Here is a 22,515-nt window from a genome sequence, read left to right on the forward strand (position 1 = left end):
GATGTACGTCAATAAAAAGTATTGTGTCAGTTGCTATGTTCTAGCCATAAATGCAGCATTTGTGATGATAATAATAATAATAATAATAAATAAATAAAAAATACTTGATGGAGGATAGAGTGCTTAGTGTTATAGTTATAATGGAACAGTGGGTCATTTGTGGGCATTGCAATTGTGGGCAATGTATGATTGCCTATTCACTCCATTATAAAATGATCCATTTTATCTCCATCCTCTTTGGTTCTATTTTTGTAATAAATCTTGTATTTGTACAATGCTCTGCCCACACTGAATGGACTATAGCAGTGCCTTTGATGGATCTTTTCATGCATTCGCAATTATTTCGCCTGCCTTGCATTGTTTCCGTGGCATTTTCCTCTGGTTTTGAGGCCTAGCCTGTTTTGTGTATCAGCCATCTTCCCCATTTTCATGAAATGCGCTTTAAGTGTCTGGAACTGTTTTAGAAAAATGTGTTGGTGCTAGCTTGCCCATGCAAAACCTGCCCTTATGTTTGGCCTGAAAGAGTTTACTTTTACATTTACTAATTTACCAAGTGTTTTGAGTGGTTGATCACTGCCCAAACTGATTTAAAGGGATAGTTCACCCAAAAATAAAAAAGTCTGACATCATTTACTCAATCTCAAGTTGATGGTTGGTAACCAAACAGTTGATGGACCCATAGTATTTTTTTTTATTATTATTTTTATTATGGAAGCCTATGGGTACTGTCAACTGTTAGGTTACTTCTATATATATATATATATATATATATATATATATATATATATATACATACATACATACATACATACATACATACATATATAAATATATATATATATATATATATATATATATACATACATACATACACACACACACACACACACACACACACACACACATATATATATACATATATATAATATACGTACATAAATGGTGGCTGGATTTTCTAAGTGTTTATCTGTGATTGAAATGGAGAGCGTGTGTGCATGTGTGAGTGGACAGTGTCTGAGTGCTCTCCTCTCACCTACCTCGATTTTATTTTATTTTTATTTTGAATGTTTAATGTATTAAAAGGGCTGCGGTAATGAATTATAATCTTTAATGCAGAGAGCGATCGATACCTCCACAAAATAAATCAGCTTTTTACTGAGAGCGTCAAAGCCTTTAATACACTGGGGGAGAAACAAGTGAGGGAGGGAAGGAGAGGAGGAGAGCGCGCAGGGAGGGGAAAGGACCATGACAGGAGCCGTTGATGGAAGGAGAAAGCGGGAACGAATGGGGTTAGATGAGAGTGCTTCGGAAAGATGCTATCACCGGTGACCACATTTCAGATGATCCCAACAAAGTCTTGATATCTTCAACAAACCCCAGGGAGTCAGGAGGTCACACCTCTCATCTCACAATAGCTGCATACGATTTGTTACGTATAAAAATCTGGTTGCTTTGTTTTAAGCACCTATTGGAGAGGCAATCAGACCCTGAGATCTCATAATAATCATTCACTTCTCAACTTAATGAAGGCTACCCTCAGGGGATCCTCTAATTTTAGCCGAAATTCGGACAACTTCAAAATTCATTTTCTTTGTTTGCCATTGCAAGGCTGGAAAAATAGTGTTTTTGGCATCTTCATGACAATAAATTGATTTTAAAGTGCTTGGTCTAAACATTTTGAATGCTGCATCTTTAAGACATTGCATAAAATGTGGTCTACTGGATGAGTCTCTGAACTCTGTGCATCGTCGTGCTCAGTATATCATCAATTCATCGACAAAAAGGTCTGCGGACTGACGCATTTTGATTAATGTTGCCATGACAACTGCATAATTCATGAATTGTATTAGCGTTCCATTTGTCGTTTTTGAGTTATGATTAACCCCAGCCAAGGATTGTCAAAAAAATATATATCTTTGCCCGCACCCACGTTGTTTTAAGACCCCCATCATCTTCTGCCTCCTTCCTAAATGTCAAAGTCTCCAAAGTGTCAGCTTCTTTCCAACGAGACAGAATGAATTAATCTGCTCTCATAAATATCTTGTAAGCATCAGTTTGTATAAGACACTCTCATAATTATACAGATCCAAAGGCAATAGCACCCCAACCACTGGGCATTATAGTGCCACATAGCGGTGAGATATTGGAACTGCAACCTTATACACTATATATTTTAGTATAATAAATATTTCAGTGAACTCATGGCAGTTGCACGCCTATAAATATGATGGCTGTATCATACATATGTGCTTTAAATCCATTTATTTGTTTTCCCACAATAAATGTACTGCTGTGCTGTTTAACCATTACGTATTGTAAGCGTTTGCTATACAGATGTAAAAAAAATTCAAAACCAATGGATACAAGTAGTTAAATGAGTATTGACAAAATATGAATGCTTTAAGCTTGTTTGTTGTCGGAGTCCTGTGGCTTGTCAAAACTGGAGTGAAAATCTACAGGAAAGAAAGAAAAGATTTTGTTAATGAAATCAAGGCATGTTCAATAAATAAAAGGAATTTCTTATTTTACTGATTAAGTGGCTATTCACAATACCTCATTTAAAGCAAACTAAATTCGTGAGCTTAAATTTATATTTTTGTATATGTTAAATGTATATATTCATTGACAATATAAATAAGCCCAACATTATTTTCAAATAATATGACAATGACATGAATAGAAGATAATAGACTTCTTGTTTTTAATAGACTGCTTGTTTGCTTGTGAGACAATCTGTTTATCCTCATTGCAAGTGAACCCATATTTAATGTCTGTATTGTATTTTATTCTATTGTTTTACCTTTACCTAGTTTTGATGAGGAGATCATGTCACTATGTCGGCATCCACCTAATTTGTCAAGCTTCTACCATCTGACAGATTAAATTTGTTCCAAAATATCATGAAGTTTTATAAGGTGTCAAAAATAAAAGATACGGGAAGTGTTTTGTCCTGTTTTAAAAGATAAGCCTATTAATCTTGCTATACTATATATACAATTAAAATTCTCACTATTATTTGCATCAGACTGTTCTGACCCCCTAGTTGAAAACCGCTGCTGTAGACTGACCTTCAGTTCCAGATGATACACGGCTGACATCTGAGTGTGTAGGTGAGATGTTCTCCTCACTATCAACTAAAACACACATACACATATTATTCTCAACACAGAATAAAAACAAATCCATATTATTTTACAACCTTCAGCAAATGGATTATCTTTACTCACCTCTCCCCTCCTCACTTGGGCTGTCCTGGCTGGGTGTAGGACTGCCGTCATATTCCCAGAGGGCCGTGGCGCCTGCTTGGGAAGAGCGCAGGCGGGTGCGAGGTTGTACGCGCTGATCTCCTGGACTGAAAGACTGGGAAATTCCTCCCTTGCCCCTGCCGAGAGCCCAGCCGTGCCGGGAGCCCAGCTTGCGCCGACCGGTCCGCAGATTAGCCTTGGGTTGCTCATCTTCAGCCTGAGATGCAACTCTCCTTAGTAGACTCGGGGAGACTGGAGCACTGATGGGATCCTCATGAACTGAGGGGAGAAATATTGAAGAGTGTTATTTTGTAAAACAAAAATATTTTTATTCTTTTGCTCTTATGGATGAATCTCACAAACCTGAAAATTAACTTCTTTTTTTTTTTTGTAACAATTTTATAAATTATTAAGCATATTATCAAATTCTCATTATTCTAATGCTAAAAAAAATGATATTTTTATATATAAAAATGATATATATATTATTTGAATTTATACACTATTATTAATATTTGTGCTACTTTTAATTTGTTGATAATATATGGCGATTCAAAAAGGCAATCAGAACTTAATCAGAATCGTCAATAAAAATAAACGAGAATAAAAAATAAAAAAAAGTGCATCCAGATACATTACAGTAAAATGAGAATTTGGAGAGAAAAGTGCTAAATTGTACTGTAAAAAGTTACATTTATATATTTGTGAAAACACAGGACTCTTTATGAGAATGACAAAAAAAAAACGGTAACACTTTACAATAAGGTTCATTAGTTAACAACCTTAGTTAACATGAACTAAGAATGAACCGTACTTCTACAGCATTAATTAATCTTAGTTAATATTAATTTCAGCATTTACTAATACATTATTAAAATCAGAAGTTGTATTTGTTAACATTAGTTAATGCACTGTGAACTAACATGAACAAACAATTAACAGCTGTATTTTTATTAACTAATATTAACAAAGATTAATAAATACTGTAACAAATGTATTGCTCATTGTTAGTTAATACATTAACTACTATTAAATAATGAACTTTATTGTAAAGTGTTACCAGAAAAACTATGATTAAAATAGAGGCAAATTTGAAATATTAAAAAAATTACAATTCCCCTTATTTGCTCAAAATCTTGATGAAGTTAATGCCATGTTAAATATTATATAACATCTAGACATAGAAAATATAATATATAAGTACTGTTAAGCTATTTAGTATTTATATTACCATGAATCTAAATGCTGTATACACTCAATATGCATTATTCATTTGATCTGCAAATTCCATTCCATTGTTCCTTCACATAAACACAGAATTACTGTTCTGTTTGTGATCCAAGGGAATAGCATAATTCATTGTTATGGACCTTTTTTTCTGTTTTACAGAGTCCAGGGGACTCTGCAGTCTTAACTTATTGGCACTCTCTTACGCTCTGTACAATATATCTAATGTTATTACACCGGTCATACAGCTCTGCAGTCTCACCAGGCACTGGGGCTGGAGAGATGGGCGCACCGTCTACAGCATCCGCAAGGTTCTCGATACTGCCAGCAGCAACAAACTGAGCACGGCCTTCTTTGCTTCCACCTTTAGGTTTTATCAGCTTCTTCATGCGGTCCGCGATCCAGTTTGACTTCCTGGAGCCACAAGAGAGTGAAATAGAGCATACAATGAGTTAAGCAATGAGTCTGTGGTGACAGGTCTGCTAGAGACAGATGTTAAAGCCTGACTAACTTTGGTTGTTTAGGTGGACACATGCCGGGCAGACCCGGCTCCAGAACCCGATATTGATCCATTATCTTCTCCACCAGCTTCTGCTTCTCCCTGCGCAGCTCGTTGAACTTGTCACTGAGTGTGGAGTGAGATGGACAGATGGGAGAGAAAAAGAGAGTTATTTACTGATGCAGGTGGTCTACTGCTGGACGCTCCACATGGTGCACGTGGAAGTAGTGGACAAATATGAGCTACACATTTTGTTTGTGTGTGTTCGTACAGATACTCTCTCTGCTGGTTGTGGTGCTGGTCTCGGCTCTCCAGGCTGCTCTCCATTAGGGCTTTGTTTTCTTTAGCCAGATTCTGGTTCTGCTCAACTAGATGTCGGTTCTCCTCCTCCATGTTTGCCTTCAACTGGGTAAGGAGCTATAACACACATAAATATTAGGGCAATAAAGTTTTTTTTTTAGTTTTTTTTGTTTTTGTAGTTAATGTGATTAATCTCAGATACAATGAAATTTGCATCCAAAAGTCTGAGAACACAAAATATAAACCTGCAAATAATCCTAAAATAAAATTCTGTTTCTAAATTTAAAACGTAAAAAAGTATGGCATAAAATGAATGATACAACATAAAATTAATAATAATTTAATCTCCAATCATTTTTATTGGAGTCTCTAGCTTAAATAATTTATAGTTGTTTTTTGTTTGATTTTTAAATGATCATTTTTGCATGAAAATATTTAGTACAAATCACAAAATCACACACACACACACACATATATATATATATATTCTCTCTCCAAGGCTACACTTATTTTATCAATATACATTAAGAACAGTAAAATTGTAAATCTATTATAATCTATAAAATAATCTAATCTTTCCTATTTATTATACGTGTTGAAAACAGTTGCTGCTTAATATTTTTGTGGAAACTGGGATTCATTTTTGCATGATAATATGATGAATAGAGAGTTTAAAAAAACAGCATTTATTTGAAATCAAAATCTTTTCTAGACATTATAAATTATAAATGTCTTTACTGACAATTTAATGTGTCCTTGCTAAATAAAACTACTGATTATTTAAAAAATCAATCAATGTTGAAATCAATGTTGTTTTTGCTGCTTAACATTTTTGTGTAAACAACGATACCATTCAAACATTTGTGGTAAGATTGAAAGAAGAGAGAAATTAATTTTTTTTTTTCTCATCAAGGATGCATTAAATTGATCAAAAGTAACAGTAAAGACATTTATAATGTTGCAAAAGATTTCTATTTAATACATGCTTTAATAAATGTAATAAATAAATGTAATAAATACAAATAGATGCTGTTCATTAAACTATTCATTAAAGAATCCTGAAAAAAGTATCACCTTTCCACAACAGTGTTAAACAACACAGCTGTTTCCAACATTGATAATAACTTTATTCAAAGTTTCAAATCAGCATATTAGAATGATTTCTGAAGGATTATGTGACACTGAAGACTGGAGTAATGATTCTGAAAATTCAGCTTTGCCAACATAAGAATAAATTACATTTAAATATATTCAAAAGAAAACTTCTTTCTTTTTTTTAAAATAATATTTCGCAATATTACTGTTTTTACTGTATTTTTGATTAAATAAATGCAGCCTTGGTGAAGATAAAGAGACTTCTTTCAAAAACATTAGAAAATTGTAATGTTTTCCAAACTTTTGACAGGTACTGTATATAAATTCCACTCAGAACTGTCATAATGTGCATTGTGCTCAGACCTGGTTCTGGCTGCTGAGACGGACGTTATTGAGATCCAGCTGTTGGTTCTGCTCTTTAAGAGTGTTGAGCTTTCCCTCTAGCCTGGTCCGTTCAAGCTGAGCCGTACTCAACTCTGCCCGCAGAACTGAACTCTGAGCCAGCAGCTCGGACTGGACCTGAACCCACTCCTTCTGCATGTTCTGATACCTACACATAATAAATACATTAAACAGGTGACTCTCACGAAGGTCAAAGTCTTATTTTACACCCAAAATTTTCATTTCTCTTTATTCTGAGGTGAAGCCCATACATATTTTTGTGTGTCTGTCTCTACAACTGTCTGTCTATTCATCTAGACTAGTAATCAAAGCCTCAATCTAAACAGAGTTATCCAGCTAACTAAACATACTGAATAAAAGCAAACCGTCTCCTCTCAGATAATGTACTTTTTTTATTTCTATCATCCTGTTCACCAAAGCAACAAGCTTTACATATTTTTTCCATAGGCTTTCACACCATGGCAACAACTGTTTGAAACTGGGCTTTGAAATGACTCATGCTCTGGTGAAATTTTTCACAGTGGGTGAAATGCAGTTTGTGGTGGGTGTTAGCATCACTTCCTCTCTCTTTCTTATGAATGTGTGCTCAACTGTTACTTTAACCCAGTGTTGTGGTCACTGCAATTATGACTTCCTCTCACCTTTCACTGTCCATTTTCAATCTCTCCAGCTCCTTCTCGCTCTCCACCTGCCCTTGTGTCACTTTCTCCATTTTCTGTCTCTCCATGCGTATCGATTCCTCTGCCTCCTCCAACTGTGCTTTTTGCTCCAACAGCTCCTTATATCTAGACAAGTATGGTATTTTAGAACATTTCTATAATAACAATTCTATAATATATAATTTTTGTAATATTATGTTGTTATATTACACACTGCCCGGTCAAAAAAAAAAAAAAGATTTGATGCACCTCTTGATGGAAATAAATGTTGTGATGTTATTTCAATCAAGAGGTGCATACATTTTTGGTCAAGATCTTGTATTGACACTCTGTAAAGTCTACTCCAGCACATCCCAAAGACATTCAATGAATGTACGGTCTGGACTCAGAGGTGCCAATTCATGTGTGAAAATGATTCTTCATGCTCCCTGCCAACCATTCTTTCACAATTTGAGCCTGTACATCTTGACATTGTAATCCTGAAATGTGTCTATGATGTGTATTTCTACATGGCTGAAAAGCTACACACTCCATCAATTAGGATTAAAAAGAACTGTTGCCAAACATATAACATGATAGAAACATAATAATCACTGCAATAATGATTCAATCATAGACTCTTAAGCATTTGCCTATTTAAATGCAAACAGTGACTTTTCTTTTTTTCTTTTTTTTTTGTGGCTAGGCAGTGTATATTACGTTGTTTAACATATTTTTTTTTGGAATCTACACTTCAATTATTTCACTCATTTTTGAAGTTGTATGTTATATTTATCGGTTTGTAGCCATGTGTATTCATATTTCGATTTGACACAGATGGACTTTAGACAAATTATGATAATTTAATAATTAAATTATCATTTTTAATTAATTAATTAAATTTAATTCATTTAGGCCTCTTATGTGAACAAGCTAAAAATCATCATTATTATTAATTAAATACATTATTATAAATTCCTTTATTTTTAAATAAATAATTATTCTAAATTAAATTAAATTAAATGTCTGAGGCACTGTACCTGGCCTCAGTGTCTTTATATTGAGCTTCTAGACTGCGACTGCTGCTTTTCAGTTGACTGTGTTTGACCAACAACTCTTCTAACTCCGCCTCCTGTCTTTGTTGCAGAGCTGTCAATCTATCATGATCCCGCCTTACAGCCTCCAGGCGCATCACTGACTCCTCCTTCTCCTTCAGCCACACCCTCGATTCGGCCTCCAGAGCCGCACACCGCAGTTCACTCTCATTGCAACGTGCCAACGCAGACGCATGTTCAGAGCTCAGAGACGCCTGTTCCACCTGAGGGAGAGAAAGAGGGTGAAATAAGGCAGATATAATGAGAGTGCGGTCATTCGGGTGAAAATAACACGTTTATTAAAAGCCTGTATAAATTAAAGTGCTGTATATTTATGATCCGTCAACAGTATGATTGAAACTTGTGAGTGTCCGCCTACTACTAAACTAATATGGATTTAAACAAATGTCAGTTTCTAAAACACCATCAGCCTTTATTTCAGCGTCAAAGGTCCATTTTGAGACCAGCAACCCACAATCGATCAAGCACTCACCTGTAGTTTGGTGTTGAGGGCCTGTAATTTAGCACAGTTCTCTTGCAGCGAGATGGAGTGGCGCTGCAGGGTGTCCAACTGCTCTCTGAGCTGAGCACAGGCTGACTGAGACTGAGTCAGCTGAGACAGCAACACCTCCCGCTCTCGCTGCAGCATTGCATTCTGGGATACAACCATAGGTACAGAATTCAGCATACAGAGCCGGCAAGTTATTATCAGTTAATTTAAAATGTAATCAGAATGTAATCGTTAATGACGTTTAAATAAAGACATACGTAAAATGGCCCTAGGGGCCCAAAACTTAATGACATTTCAGTAGGCTTTTGGAATTTTATCTCACCTCCCTCTCCGTATTTATCAGTCTTTGACTCAATGCCTCCTGGCTTCCAATGCCAGTCTCTGCCATTGTGTGCGGTTGTTTGTTCAGTGCATTTTCAGTGTCTTGTGCAGCATAGATAGAGTCTGTGGGCCCTGAGTTCTGGTTGTGGTTATCCTTATCTACAATACTGACAGTGGGCTCCTGGGGGCCTTCTGCCAGCGTTGGAGACTGTCTGTTTGATTCACAACCCTCGATCCTCTGTGCGTGCGAGTCAGGGGGTGAAAAGGCAACCTCTGAGACAGATTGTTGCTGTTGTGTAGCTGCCATTTCAAGCTTGCTCTGCAGCTCTTCAAGTGTTCGGTTCAGCTGTGCGACCTGATTGGATAACTCTTGGGACTGGGCGCTCTCATTAGCCAGATCCTGGTTGTGAGTGGGATATTAAAGTTAGACAAGTGCTGCATCTAGCCAGCTTCATCCAGAACCAACCAAGTGCCTCTTTAGGAAAACCTGAGCTATAAGAGCTTTCATTAATCTCACAAAGATGCATTTTCAGCACAGTTGTCCAAGGAGGGGAAATCTAATTGCACTGAGGATTTTCAGATAAGAAAGCAACTTGAAAACAATTACCTGGTTGAAAGGAAATATTCAAAGCGGCCCATTTTGCAATATCTCAGCTCAGTGGGACCTCCAGGCAAACATAATTGCAGAAATATGGTGTACCAAGGCACTATACTAATTGCTTTTATCATTTAGATATCGCATACAAAGACTTTGAATACTGCACAGACCTTTGTTAGAGAGTCAATTTGGGCCTTGCTCTCAGCGTTGAGTGTACCGAGCTGCAGATTCTCCCTCTGCAGCTCCTCGAACTGTGCGCATGCCTCTTTAAGCTGAGAAACCTCCTGACACATGCGTCTGTGGGCAGATGACAGAGGTAGTGAGTGATACACGTATTATTCTTATGCCATGCTATTTGTTTCATAAGATCAGATATAAAGACTCGGGTTCGGTGTGAAAGGAATAGTTCACCCAAAAATGAAAATGTATACTCATCCTTGTGTTTTAAAAATTTTGCAAAACAAACAAACTCCAAAAGGCAACTTAAAAGTATCATAAAGATAGTCCGTACAACTTGTGCAGTATATTCCATGTTTTCTGAAGTAATATGATTTGTGTGAGATTTGTGTTAAACAAGTTCACATGACATGACAATGGAAAAAAGCATAAAGTTCCAACAATATTTGGTTTAGAACAACATGAGAATGAGTAAATAATGACCCATTTTGAATTTTTGGTGATATTTTTAAATGCAAAGGTCTTATTGCATGTACGTATGTCTGTACCTGTTTTGCGCCTCTAGACTGCAGGCTCGCTTGTTGCCATGCTCTAGGGCAGATGTTGTGCTTTCCAGCTGCTGTCTAAGTCTGGCCATCTCTCTTTCTCTTTGTCGTTGCTCACGCTGTTGACTGTCCAGCTCTGCCTGACACGCTTCCTTCTCCTGCTCCAGTCGCGTGACTTCAAGCAGAGCTTCTTCCCGTCCTCTAGTCAAAGACTCCACCTCCACTCCAGATTCTCGTAGTTCAGCTTGTAGCTCTTCTTCATGCCGTCTGGCAGACTCCAAGGTCCGCCCCAATCTTTCAAAGTCTGCCTTAAGGTTTTGGTTGGTCAGCTCTAACTGATCACCCTATGAGAAAATAATCAGCAAACACAGACTCACTTTTCTTCAGATTTAATGAAATAGTTCACCCAAAAATGATTTTTTGTCATAATTTACTTATGCTCATATCTCTATAAACTTGTATGCTGGTAATGTTCCCTGAAGTACAAAATAAGATTTTTACATAGCTCTTTTCCACACAATGGAAGTGAATGGTGAATGAGCATTCTGTGCCATTTTAATATGCATTTTAAAATGTAATTTATTCCTGGGATGGCAAAGCTTTATTGTCACATGATCCTTCAGAAATCAGTCTAATATGCTGATTTGGTGTTCAAGAGACATTTCTTTTTATTATCAGTGTTGAAAAAAATTGTAATTGTAAAATCCAATTGAAAAATTGGAAACCCTGATAATAATAAAAAAATCAGTATTCCTTGATGAATAGAAAGTTGAAAAGAACAGCATTTTTTTTAAACAATTTACACATTTACTATATATTTGCTGAATAAAAGTATGAATTTCTTTCAAAACAAAAATCTTACTGACATAAACGTAATCTACATGACTTGTATGCTAAATTAAACATCTTTTGAAGCTATATGATAGCTTTGTATATGGATTTAAATTCAAATTCAAATGTTTTTTCACAGAAAATCTCACGTTTCAGAGCAGCTCTCAAATCTACATAGTTAAAGTTGGCATATCACGTTCAGTCATGAGACACGCAAGAACCAATGGCATTACTGACATTAAACATACAAAATAAGAGAATTATGAGATGAAAATTTGTGAGAAGCATATAGTTTGGTTTGTTTCTCACACAAATCCATATAATGCAGCATATATGGACTAATATATTCATATGAACTACTTTTATGGTTCTTTCTGTCCTTTTTTGGAGATTGACAGATTGGAGATTCTTATTTACTTTAATTGTATGTATCTTATTTTGCTTTCCACAGAAGAAACCAAGTAGGTTTGGAGTCTGGACAACATGAGGGTGAGTAAATGATGACAGAACTTTTCCTTTTTTTTGTGAACTACCACTTTAAAGACCAATTACCGACAACTATTGACATCTCATTACTGTTACCCACACTGATGCTCTGCCCACTGTGTAATTTGATATTGTTTATATAATTTTAATGTAGGCACCATTAATCTCAATGTAACCCCAGTCATGCAATCCATATTTTGTAGTACAGCAAAAGGCTGAACAAATAACCTGCCTCACCTTGCGTACCGCAGCCCTGAGTGAGTCTATGGTGCCTCTGAGAGTCTCTCTCTCCCTCTCCAAGGCTGCTCTCTCTCCCTCTAACTGAGCAATCACTGTAGCTTCCATCTTCTGAAACTCCACCTGACTGCGCAGATGCATCAGCTCCTCCTCCTGCTGCATAGATTCACCCTGTAGCACCTGGCAAATAAACACATTAAGTGGTTATTTAGTAGACACTTTTATCCAAAGCAAATCAAAGCGAAATGCCGTGCTTGAAGGCACAATGGTGATGATTCATGGATCGGTCCTTGAGGAAATCAAACCGGCATCTTTTAGAATTACAATGCCAGCTCATTATGCCATATGAAACAATGGCTAGAAGTGGAAAAAGTAATTATTGTGAGAAATAGTCTTTGTTTTACACAGGTCTATTTACCATATTGTATGTCTTTCTTAATTGCTAGTGGCGTTTATACTTGGTGAGTCATCGCCTTTATCGACTGGACTGTTATCTTTGAGTGGATTGTTAACTTTTGCAGTGATGTATTAATTAGTTTTTGTGTGTTTGTTTGTCAACTTGATGGTTCATTACCTCTATCTGTTTCCTAGCCGACATAAGGCTCTCTGCTGCCTTCTTCAACCGCTGGTTCTCAGCCTCCAGGAAAACCAGCTTATGATCTGCCTCCAAGACCTTCTTAGTCTGCTCTGCCAGTTTGGAGCGCAAATCCTGGGCTAAAGTGGTTTGTCTGTCAGCCTCTTCCAGGGCCTGCTGAAGCTGGTTATGCAGGGCAAGAGTGTCTTGGGAGAATTTATCTTCTTCTGTCTTCTGGGCTTCAGTGCTGAATGTCTGAGATGTCTCTTCTGTGATGTCTTTCTTCCTTTCAATTTCTTTCTCACCCTCTGCCTCTCCTCTCTCTTTGCTGTTCATTTCATCTATAACCTTCTTTTCTCTCTCGCTGAGGATTACGTTGCCCCCCTCTCCCCCCTCTCCATCTTCTCTCTGGGCTTTTATTACGCCTTCTTTTCCATCATGTTTCTCTCTTCTGGTGTAATTTCCCTCGCATTCCCCTCTTCGGATTATTGTCTTTTCCCCATCTTTTCCCTCCGAGGCTGTTCTCTCTTCCTCTAGGTCTTTCTGTTTTGTCCTCAGCTCTTCGAGATTTATCTTCAAGCTGCTATTTTCATTCTTTAGACACTCCAGCTAACAGTTGAAAGAGAAATGACAGGGCCTGATTCATAGAGTTGAGATGAGGACAAAATGACAGTAGACAAAATTCTTGGAATAAATGTCTTTAAATCCATCTAAAGGGCCTCACCTCCTTGAGGGTGTTTTGAAGCTTTTGTGAGAGTTGGTCCATGTGTCTTTGGAGCTCTTCAGTCATCTCAGGGGAGTTGGCCTGCTGAGCCTACATGAGAGATGGGAACATGGGAAACCTGAGAATTGACATGAATCAGTTTGTTGCCAGAGGATAAAACTGGCTAAAGATCCACTGACCTCTTGTTCAGCCTGCAGAAGCTCTAGTCGTCTCTTCAATTCAGCGTTCTCGTTTTCAGCTCCCAGGAGCCTCAGAGAGGAAGCCTCATTTACCTCCTCACTTAGAGGCTTCAGATCTAAATGACAGTAAGAGAGACAGACACGTAGACAGGTTATTAAAGGGATAGATCACCCAAAAATAAAAAATTCTATCATAATTTACTCACTCTCACGTTGTTCCAAACCCATAAGACTTTGGTTAATATTCAAAATTCAAATTAAGACATTTTTAATGAAAGAAGGTTTCTGTTACTTTCTGTTACCAAAACATAGAAGATCCAAAAAAGTCATAAAGGCATCATAGAATGAATCCATATCAACTGAGTGGTTTAATCCTTTAAGTCTTGTGAAGAGATACAATCGCTTTATATGATGAACAGATTTAATTTAGGCTTTTATTTTGTGCTTTTAAGATTAACCAAAGTCTTATGGGTTTAGAACAATGTGAGGGTGAGTAAATGATGACAGAATTTTTATTTTTGTGAGAACTATCCATTTAATAGCCTGTCTTTTTAAGAACTATCCCTCAACTCAAAAATGAAATTTCAATCGCCAACTCATAAGAAATAAGGCAAGATGTTTACACTTTTCTTTTCCACACATTGGAAATGGATGAACACTGTCAAGCTTCAAAACAAGATAAAAAATCAACATGAAAGTATTATTTGTCATCATTTTTGGAGCTCAGCACTGTCTGTTCCCATTCATGTTCATTATATGGAAAAGAACATCCAGAACAATGCTAATCTTTTCCTTTTGTGTTTTACAGACAAAAGAACAACATACAGGTTTGGAACGAGATGAGGGCGAGTAAATGATGACAATTAAGATTTCTGAGAGAACTATCCCTTTAACATTGAGTGGGCGTGATAGGATGGGATGTAAATGTATTCATAAATGTCTGTTTCTAAACATGACAGCTTGATTTGCATATATATGATTGATATACATACACATGTCAGCTGTGACAGTTGAGTCATAATATCAAATCATGCATAATTAAACCTACCAATCTCAGGCATTATTTCTTGAACATCCTCGTCGGACTCTAGGTCTGATTGGAGGAATTGCTGATGAGTCTCTCTTTGACTGACACCCACAGAATGAACTTGATGCGTGAGATCCACCTGCAGACTCATATTCATCTCCAACAGCTCGTCTACCCTCTGTCTCTCAATATCCCGCTCCTACACAAATCCAATTATGTACCCATATAGCATAATGAATGTACATCATACATTTTAGAAGAATGCAATTCTTTCATTTAACTTCATACATTCCAAAGTAAGTTTTAGAAGTTTTCTTCTAGCTCAACATAATCAATCAAAATGAGTACATGGCAATAAAGCTCTATAAGTTCATAAAGTCAGTCATACACCCTCCATATTCACAAGCTTCTGCCTGAGAAGAAGATTTTCCTTCTCCAGTTCCCGCAGAGCAGTGCAGCGCGCCCGAGCGTCAGCCAGCTGCTCATCCAGAAGAGCCTTGTTCTCTTGCAGCGAGGCACAGTACTGCTGCTGCTCCTGTGGGCCCACAGAAAAAGGTTTACCAGTCTTCATGCTGTTCTAAACCCGTCTGACTTATTTTATTCTGTGATATTTTTGCAGAATGTTCACTCTGCTGACCAGGGACTGTCTTGTCTATTTATTTATGATTATGTTCTATGACTGATCACAACTTTTTTTTTAAGCTTTTGTTCCACAAAGCTGATTATTTGCCTGTACGCATGTTATAACTAATTATCCAATAACTAAGCTAATGTTATTTCCAGATTAAAGCTCTCCACTTGGTTAATCTGAATTCCAAAAGTTTGCGGTTAGTAAGATATATCACGGGGAAAACAAATTATCACAGTTTCCACAAAAATATTAGTCAAGTGTTTCATTAGGCACCGTTTTCAACATTGATAATAATAAATGTTTCTTGAGCATCAAATCAGCATATTAGAATGATTTCTGAAGAATCATGTGACACTGAAGACTGGAGTAATTGCCATTACTCTATGTTAATATATTTTTAAAATATAATTAGAAACATTTTAAATTGTAACAGTATTTCACAATATTGAAGTATCTTGGAATACCATGTAAATACATGCATGGTATTTTAAACTGTATAGTATTTGCTCTTTCAACCTAATGTATTTTTGTTCAGGAGAAGAAAGAAAGTCTTATGCGTTTAGAACGCCATGAAGGCTGAGTAAATGACATAAATTTCATTTTTGGGTGAACTATTCATTTAAACGTAACTTCATACAATTCAATGTACCTTTAGGTTTGCTTTTCTACAACTTTCATTTCATTAAACTAATCATTTGCCAGAATACATGTCATAAGTAACACAAATAATCCTATTATAATAAAATTTCCAGATTATAGCACTCCACTTCTTCATTCCAAAGCATGGTGTTTCAGCCTGATGTATATCTCCTCCTCTACCTTCAACTGCGTGCGGTACAGCTCCATGCTGCGGAGCCGATGTGTGCTGCTTTTCAGCTCCGCCTGCAGTTGCTCTACTCTGGCTGCACGCTCACGCAGATAGTCCAGCTCATCTTTCACACCCCGGCTCACACGCACTTCCACCTGCAACGATCGGTTCTGAGCCAACCAAACATAGCAGGGTATGTCAGTGAAATGAGGATCTATCCAGTGTCCATACACAAGTTTTAATGATCATTGTACAGTGTTTATTATCAGTGTATTATGCTCACTTCCTTCTGTAGTTTCTTTATTTCTTCCTCCATGGTTTGCATTTCTTGCTTGTAATCCATTAGTTGATCACCTGTGTCCTCCCTGTAAAGCATTTTGATTTTTAAATATCTTTAAAGGTGAAGCGTAATTTCTATGCCACTAGAATAGTGTAACTGAACTAAATTTGTAAAAAATAATGACTGTTTGTCGTTGGTTAGAGAAGCAGAAATCCCGCCTGAAATTCACAAACCAGTGTAATTATGTTGGGAAGTTCAAACAAAAAAGATGCATCTAACTCAAATCACACACATTGCTTTTAATTATAATAATAAAAGGGACTTGACTTGAATTGAATAAAATTAAAATACATATGAAAATACCGTTCAAAGGTTTGGGGTCAATATGATTTTTTAATGTTCTTATGTTCACCAAGGCTGCAATTATTTGATCAAAAATACAGTAAAAACAGTAACATTGTGAAATATTATTACAAATTGAAATATTATTCCTGTGATGAAGAAACTGAATTTTCAGCATCATTACTCCAGTCTTCAGTTCAGAAGTTTTGTAACATTATAAAAGTCTTTAATGTCACTTTTGATCAATTTAATGTGCTCTTGCTGCTTAAAAAAATTCTGACCCCAATTTTTTTAACAGTAGTGTATATTGTCCATCCACGTATTAAACATCACAAACGCGTTAGCAAAACAACTCACAGTTCCTGTTTGAGTCGGCGAAGTTTAGCTTTGCCTTCTGCTAGCTGCACAGCCAGTCCTTCAGGCGGTCCATCACCAAACCCACTCGACGTGGTTATATGGGCTGTAGATGATTCCCGTTCCTGAATAAGTTCTGCTATCCTCTAAATATCAAGAGATAACAGAGACGTCCAAAGCTAAAGAACACCCTTTCTGAGCACTACTTCAAATCTAGCCTCACCTACTAGCACAAGAAAATGCCAACATAAGTTCTTCTCTCACCTCCAAGTGTGTGTCTCGTTGGCCTAGCAGGTTCTGGATCTGTTTGGCCATGGAGCAGAAGAGAGTCTGCAGCTCGGCTCCATTCAGCCGACACATGTCTCCAAACTCCAAAGGAAGCACTGCGCTCGGGTCCTGGGTCACCTGGAACATGATGGATCAAGGGTTAGTACACGCTTTAGTTTGAGATTATGCTCAGGTTATGTTCAAAATTCACTGACCTCTTGTATGCAAAGTGCAATCTCTGCTTGTGTATCAATGTCCAAGCACTGAATTTGCTGAATAAACGTTTCTTTCCTTTCACACTGGGTGAAAATGAGTCATAGGAACAGAGAAATTAATCACACACAGTAAACATCAATATGTTTTTCAACATTATACTCTAATCCATTTAACAGTGCTGAAACTCTCCATTAAAGATATTAAATGTGTTACAGTGCTTTGTTACCTGTACTGCACAACCCAGCAATAACAGTAGCAGTCTTCTGAGCTCTGCAACAGCGCCCTCTATTGAAAGGGAAACCGACATGACACCCAACAAAGGATATTTACTTAAAAATTTGCACTTTTTTGTTCGTTCATGTTTATGTTATAAACAGAACCACACCTGTCAGGGGATCTCGACCTAAAACAGCAACATTTGGTAGCGGCATCAGCACCAGCTGCTGTAGATTCTCCTGAAAGAGAAACACGCATTAGAGAAACGACAACCATTGGTGCTTTGCTGTCATCCCAGACAATGCACAAGTAAGAGGTTTAAGTATGACACACATTGGCGCACAGAAGAAAGTTATTCATAAGCAATCATGGCCAAAAGGAAACAAGCAAGATTGTGGAAAATAGGCTCATTTAATCTGCGGCAACTGACATCTCATTTAGTATGATTAATGATCCTGTTATTACAGTAGGTAATTTTCTAATGCCTTTAAAAAATACCCTTACAAAAAGTACTGTAGCAACACCATGATACAGAGTGATTTTTAGGATGGCACTGAATGATTACCAAATTCATATACAGTGGTATTTACAAATTATTACAAGGTACTTTAAAGAACACTATAAAAACAAAATTCAAAACCATGCAATTACCATGGTACTTTTTTTGTAAGTGTATGTAGGATAGTTTAGCCAACACTGTAAAATGCTACATCCTCTGTACATGTTCTTTTATCACGCACTTAAGTTTAAAATACGGTTTCACTTTATTTTACAGAACATGTACTTGCAGTGTAGTTCAGTGTTAGTACCTAGTTATTACCCAGTTATTGTAACTACTATAATAAGTAAATAGTATGTTCATTAGGGAACAGGACTGTGAAATAAAGTGCAACTAAAAATAGACATGTGGGTACTTAAGGGGAGACACTACAGGCAAAAACATCTTTTTAATGCATCTGTCAATTTTTAGATTTTGGGCTTTTTGGCTTTTCATAAAGTGTTTTTTTAGACTAGTGGACAGAAAACATCCAAAATACACTTTTAACTGTATCTTTTAGAGCACTTTATCTATTTTCATCTGTAGATTTCAATTACAGTATATATCTTTAAAGGCCGTTTTCTCAAAAAGAGTTTTTCCTCCTACATTGAGCCAGAAATCTCCACTTACCAAACTTTACAGTTTTATTCTTATCTATATTATGAAGGTTTTTACAAAGGGGTTTGTTCATATATCATTTTCCTGATTTTATACAACATTTTATTAACATTATCGAAAATTTAATTATTTTTGGCTGTTGACAGTATTTTTTTTATTTTGATTTGTGGAGTGATAAATAAAGATATCCAATATCCCCTCTGTAAAAACCTTTGGCTCTAATATATCAAATAAATGAAACAATTTTAAACCTGACTTCATCCAATAATCAGATTTTTGTTCTAGAAATGTATGCAAATTAGTGCATATTTAATTAGACAATGCCTCATTTGCATATTTAAACATAAAATTTCAGAAAACTTGTAATACAAAAAATGTTTGCTATTATTAATGTAATCAATCAACTGGTGAAGTATGGTTATATTTATTAGTTTTTTTTTTTACCCTATTCACCTGGGGTGTCTCGCCTTAATGTGGTGTGGTGTGCTGTTTTAATTTAATAATTCTATAAATTATTTATGCAAATTTTATAAAGTAGTGAAGGCAAAGAGTTGCGCAAAATGGTGAAATTGTTTTAAGAAATGGTCGCAAGTTACATCCAGTATTATTTTAGTATTATTTATATAGGCCTACCATTGTGGTCTTTATTAATATTTTGAATTAGCTGTTATTTTTATTTTTCAAGTTTTAGTAATTATATGCTTGTTGCACAGTAGGCTACAAACTATATTTTTTGTATTTTTATATATTTCTATTCAGCTTTATTTTTAGCTATTGTTTTAGTAATTTTAGTGCTTCGACTTCAGTTTTTAAATGTTTTTCATCTAATATTTATATTTTATTTTAGCTTTATTTAAATTAACGAAAATTATTTTTAAATGCTTTACTTTCAGTTAACAATAACAACACTGGTTACATCAAATCAGATTTCCCTTACACTTTTACATAAATGTATGCATCACCTGCCTGTATTCAGTGTAATTAATAATTATTAATTAATAATAGTTAATTAATTAATAGTAATTAATCAGCTAGTTTCCTCATAGATAAACCAACTACTGTGGAGTTGGAAAGCACACTTCAATTGAACTTTTAAAAGAGTAATGTCAAAAATCCAGATAATGCAGGTCAATAAATTATAAGTAAAAAAAAAAGAAAAAAAAAAGATTTTTTAGATTTTTTTGCTACAGTTATTTAACGACTATTGCTTTTTGTCTCTCATTTTCATTTGAAAATTTCCAAAACATGCTATGAGTGAAAATAAAGAGTGCAAAAAACATGTCCACTGCTAGGACATTTAAAACAAGAAGTGAAACCACAGAAACCAAAAAAAACAAACATTGCTAACTTGTTCCACAGCAACAGGCGCAGTACATGCTGTTTAGTGAGCTATAGCGAACTGTCCATTCATACGCTATTTACCCTACACTATTTACTTTACCAACAGGTGCTGGCAGCATTTTGATTCTAGTTGATTTTGCAGTTAATCAAGCAATATAATGTATTTGTGGAATGTCCTTGTAAAGACATTTCTCATGTTTTCATATAGTAAATTGATTGATTCTTTAATTCAGTACCTGATAGTATGATCTCAGGTGTCGATTGAGGATGGAAAAGTTCTGCACTCTGAGAATCTTGTCATCACCCACATTGTGGTAGATTTGCTCTACCTTTGGATTGGGATCACTGGTTAAAGAAACCAAACAAACAACAAAAACGTTGCCATTAGCTGAGTCACTGTTGAAACTAGGCCATCATCAATGAAATGTTAATCCGCTTTTTTAAAAATCAAACTACATTATTCAAAACAGTTTTTATAAACAGCAATATTTTTACACTTTTGAGTCTTTCTTACATGATCCTCATGACCTCATTGAGGTAGACTCCATTTGTAAGATTCAGGTACTGCCTCACTGCATTCTGGGAGTTGAAGTTTACTTCCATGTATTCCTGAGAGAGTGATCCAGTCTCCTCCTCATCGACAATACCCTCAAATAGATGCACCTTACAGACAATGAAAACAATGCCCTGTTCATATCAAGGTGCATATGAAGAAGGACTGACTAAGATCTGAGTATAAATGATCTTTGTTCTCTGTTGTGAATGCTTGGTTTTTCCTGTGCCTGAAGTTTGTCAGAATCTTAAGTAAATTCAACGTTTCATTATGACTTCTAAATACTAAAGATATTTTAAGATGTCTCTCGCTGTTGAAAGCTGTGTTTTTTAACATGTTAGCTTGTGTTTAGCTGGTCAAAAAAAAACAAAAAAACTATAGTTGTGGCCAGCTAGTAGCCAGTTTTTGCTAGTCCAAGATGGTCTATCAACTTGGACCAGAAACCAACTACAATATTACAAAACACGGTTAACTGTGTGATATTACATTTTCAGCTGGAAACAGCATACATGTTGATCAGTTGTTTATTTGTTAATGATCAGATTTACAAAAAAAAAATAACATTAACTGATTTCTGAACATCAATTATACTTCTAGAATATTTCTGAACTGGTTTGAAAAGTTTACAAAACATTTTACCGAACAAAATGAAGACTATCAAATAACTTTAATTGTTTTTGCGTACCACCTACCCATGTAACAAGTGCACTTCCCATAAATTCTTCTAACATTTCCGTAACGTTTACGTCCATCTTCTTTTGTACCGTACCTGATCAGTTTTATTCCATAAAACACAATGGATTATTTAAATAACAGACTTTGAAGAGTACATTCATGGTTATCGTAATTCTCTTGACAATAGACTGTCAAGATAGACATGTTTAACTGTTAACATCTTTGCTTTCTGTGCCTTTCCCTTCCCTCATTAGTCACACTTCGAAACCACACCGGAATCTAGAGTTGCATTGCACTGGGTCTGTTCCCCTCTGCGCGTCCTCGTGTCAGCTTGACGCCCGTGACGCGCGTTTCCACATACAACACAGCAAAAACCACAACTGAAGGATGTTTCTCAAAACCTAGTAGGCTGCCTATCTAGAGTGCATTTTTGTGATGCACTTTGAGAATCTTTTCGCAGCCACTCTCCATGACCAAAAATGCAGTATGTTGCCCCCAACTGCTATCTAAAAAGGCTGATCATTCTGCTTTGAGACACAACCTAGGTGTGTGGGCAACACAGGAAATAAAATCTATTCGTGTCAGTGGAAGTCATACAACGTACTTAAAATAATTAATACAAACTACATGCAAATACAGCAATGCATGATTTGCAAGGTGACTTGAGGGAGATATTTTTTCGAGATTGGGAGTGACAGAAGAGCAAAATTGAGTTTTTGCTGCTTTCTAGTGGTGGAAGGGTGTAATGCGCTAGCAGATCATCGGGTCTTTTGTGACATCAGTGTCACTTTGACTTTAGATGCGTTTTTGTTTTATATATGTGACCTTTTCAAAATGAAATAAGAAGCTTTTTCCTGCAATGACCAATCCACTGAAACGGCATTACTTGAACCTAATGTGATTACTAGTGCAAAACTAATTGCTTCTAATAAATAACCAGATCCACGACACAGTTGCATTTCTTGT

At 36.1% G+C, this 22,515-nt stretch overlaps 1 protein-coding gene across 1 annotated transcript; it reads right to left on the bottom strand.

Annotated features, from left to right (window-relative positions):
- Nucleotides 1–2,247: 2,247 nt before the first annotated feature.
- On the bottom strand, nucleotides 2,248–21,877 carry ccdc88b (coiled-coil domain containing 88B). Its single transcript, XM_084132621.1, has 29 exons — nucleotides 21,567–21,877; nucleotides 20,836–20,984; nucleotides 20,558–20,666; nucleotides 17,994–18,063; nucleotides 17,835–17,893; nucleotides 17,608–17,691; nucleotides 17,390–17,530; nucleotides 17,129–17,271; nucleotides 16,433–16,514; nucleotides 16,161–16,319; nucleotides 15,099–15,245; nucleotides 14,732–14,909; nucleotides 13,684–13,799; nucleotides 13,505–13,594; nucleotides 12,781–13,389; nucleotides 12,207–12,386; nucleotides 10,656–10,996; nucleotides 10,101–10,227; nucleotides 9,334–9,732; nucleotides 8,994–9,155; nucleotides 8,447–8,724; nucleotides 7,410–7,553; nucleotides 6,730–6,916; nucleotides 5,243–5,388; nucleotides 4,984–5,097; nucleotides 4,735–4,886; nucleotides 3,228–3,524; nucleotides 3,069–3,134; nucleotides 2,248–2,453 (listed from the first exon to the last, which is right to left on the bottom strand). The coding sequence occupies exons 1-29, from the start codon at nucleotides 21,624–21,626 to the stop codon at nucleotides 2,401–2,403; spliced, it is 4,842 nt and encodes a 1,613-aa protein (XP_083988747.1). The 5' UTR covers nucleotides 21,627–21,877; the 3' UTR covers nucleotides 2,248–2,400.
- Nucleotides 21,878–22,515: the final 638 nt, after the last annotated feature.

This window comes from Abramis brama (assembly GCF_963993115.1).
Source record: "Abramis brama genome assembly, chromosome: 13".
Lineage (NCBI taxonomy): Eukaryota > Metazoa > Chordata > Actinopteri > Cypriniformes > Leuciscidae > Abramis > Abramis brama.

What these genes read in the sequence shown, in the direction of transcription:
- ccdc88b (XM_084132621.1), bottom strand. Translation starts at nt 21,626, where the DNA reads ATGGACGTAAACGTTACGGAAATGTTAGAAGAATTTATGGGAAGTGCA. An exon ending in TTGAAAATGGACAGTGAAAG is followed by an intron (nt 6,917 to 7,409) that starts GTGAGAGGAAGT and finishes TATTATGTGTAG; the next exon opens with GTATCAGAACATGCAGAAGG. An exon ending in TGTATCATCTGGAACTGAAG is followed by an intron (nt 2,454 to 3,068) that starts GTCAGTCTACAG and finishes TCTTTCCTGTAG; the next exon opens with ATTTTCACTCCAGTTTTGAC.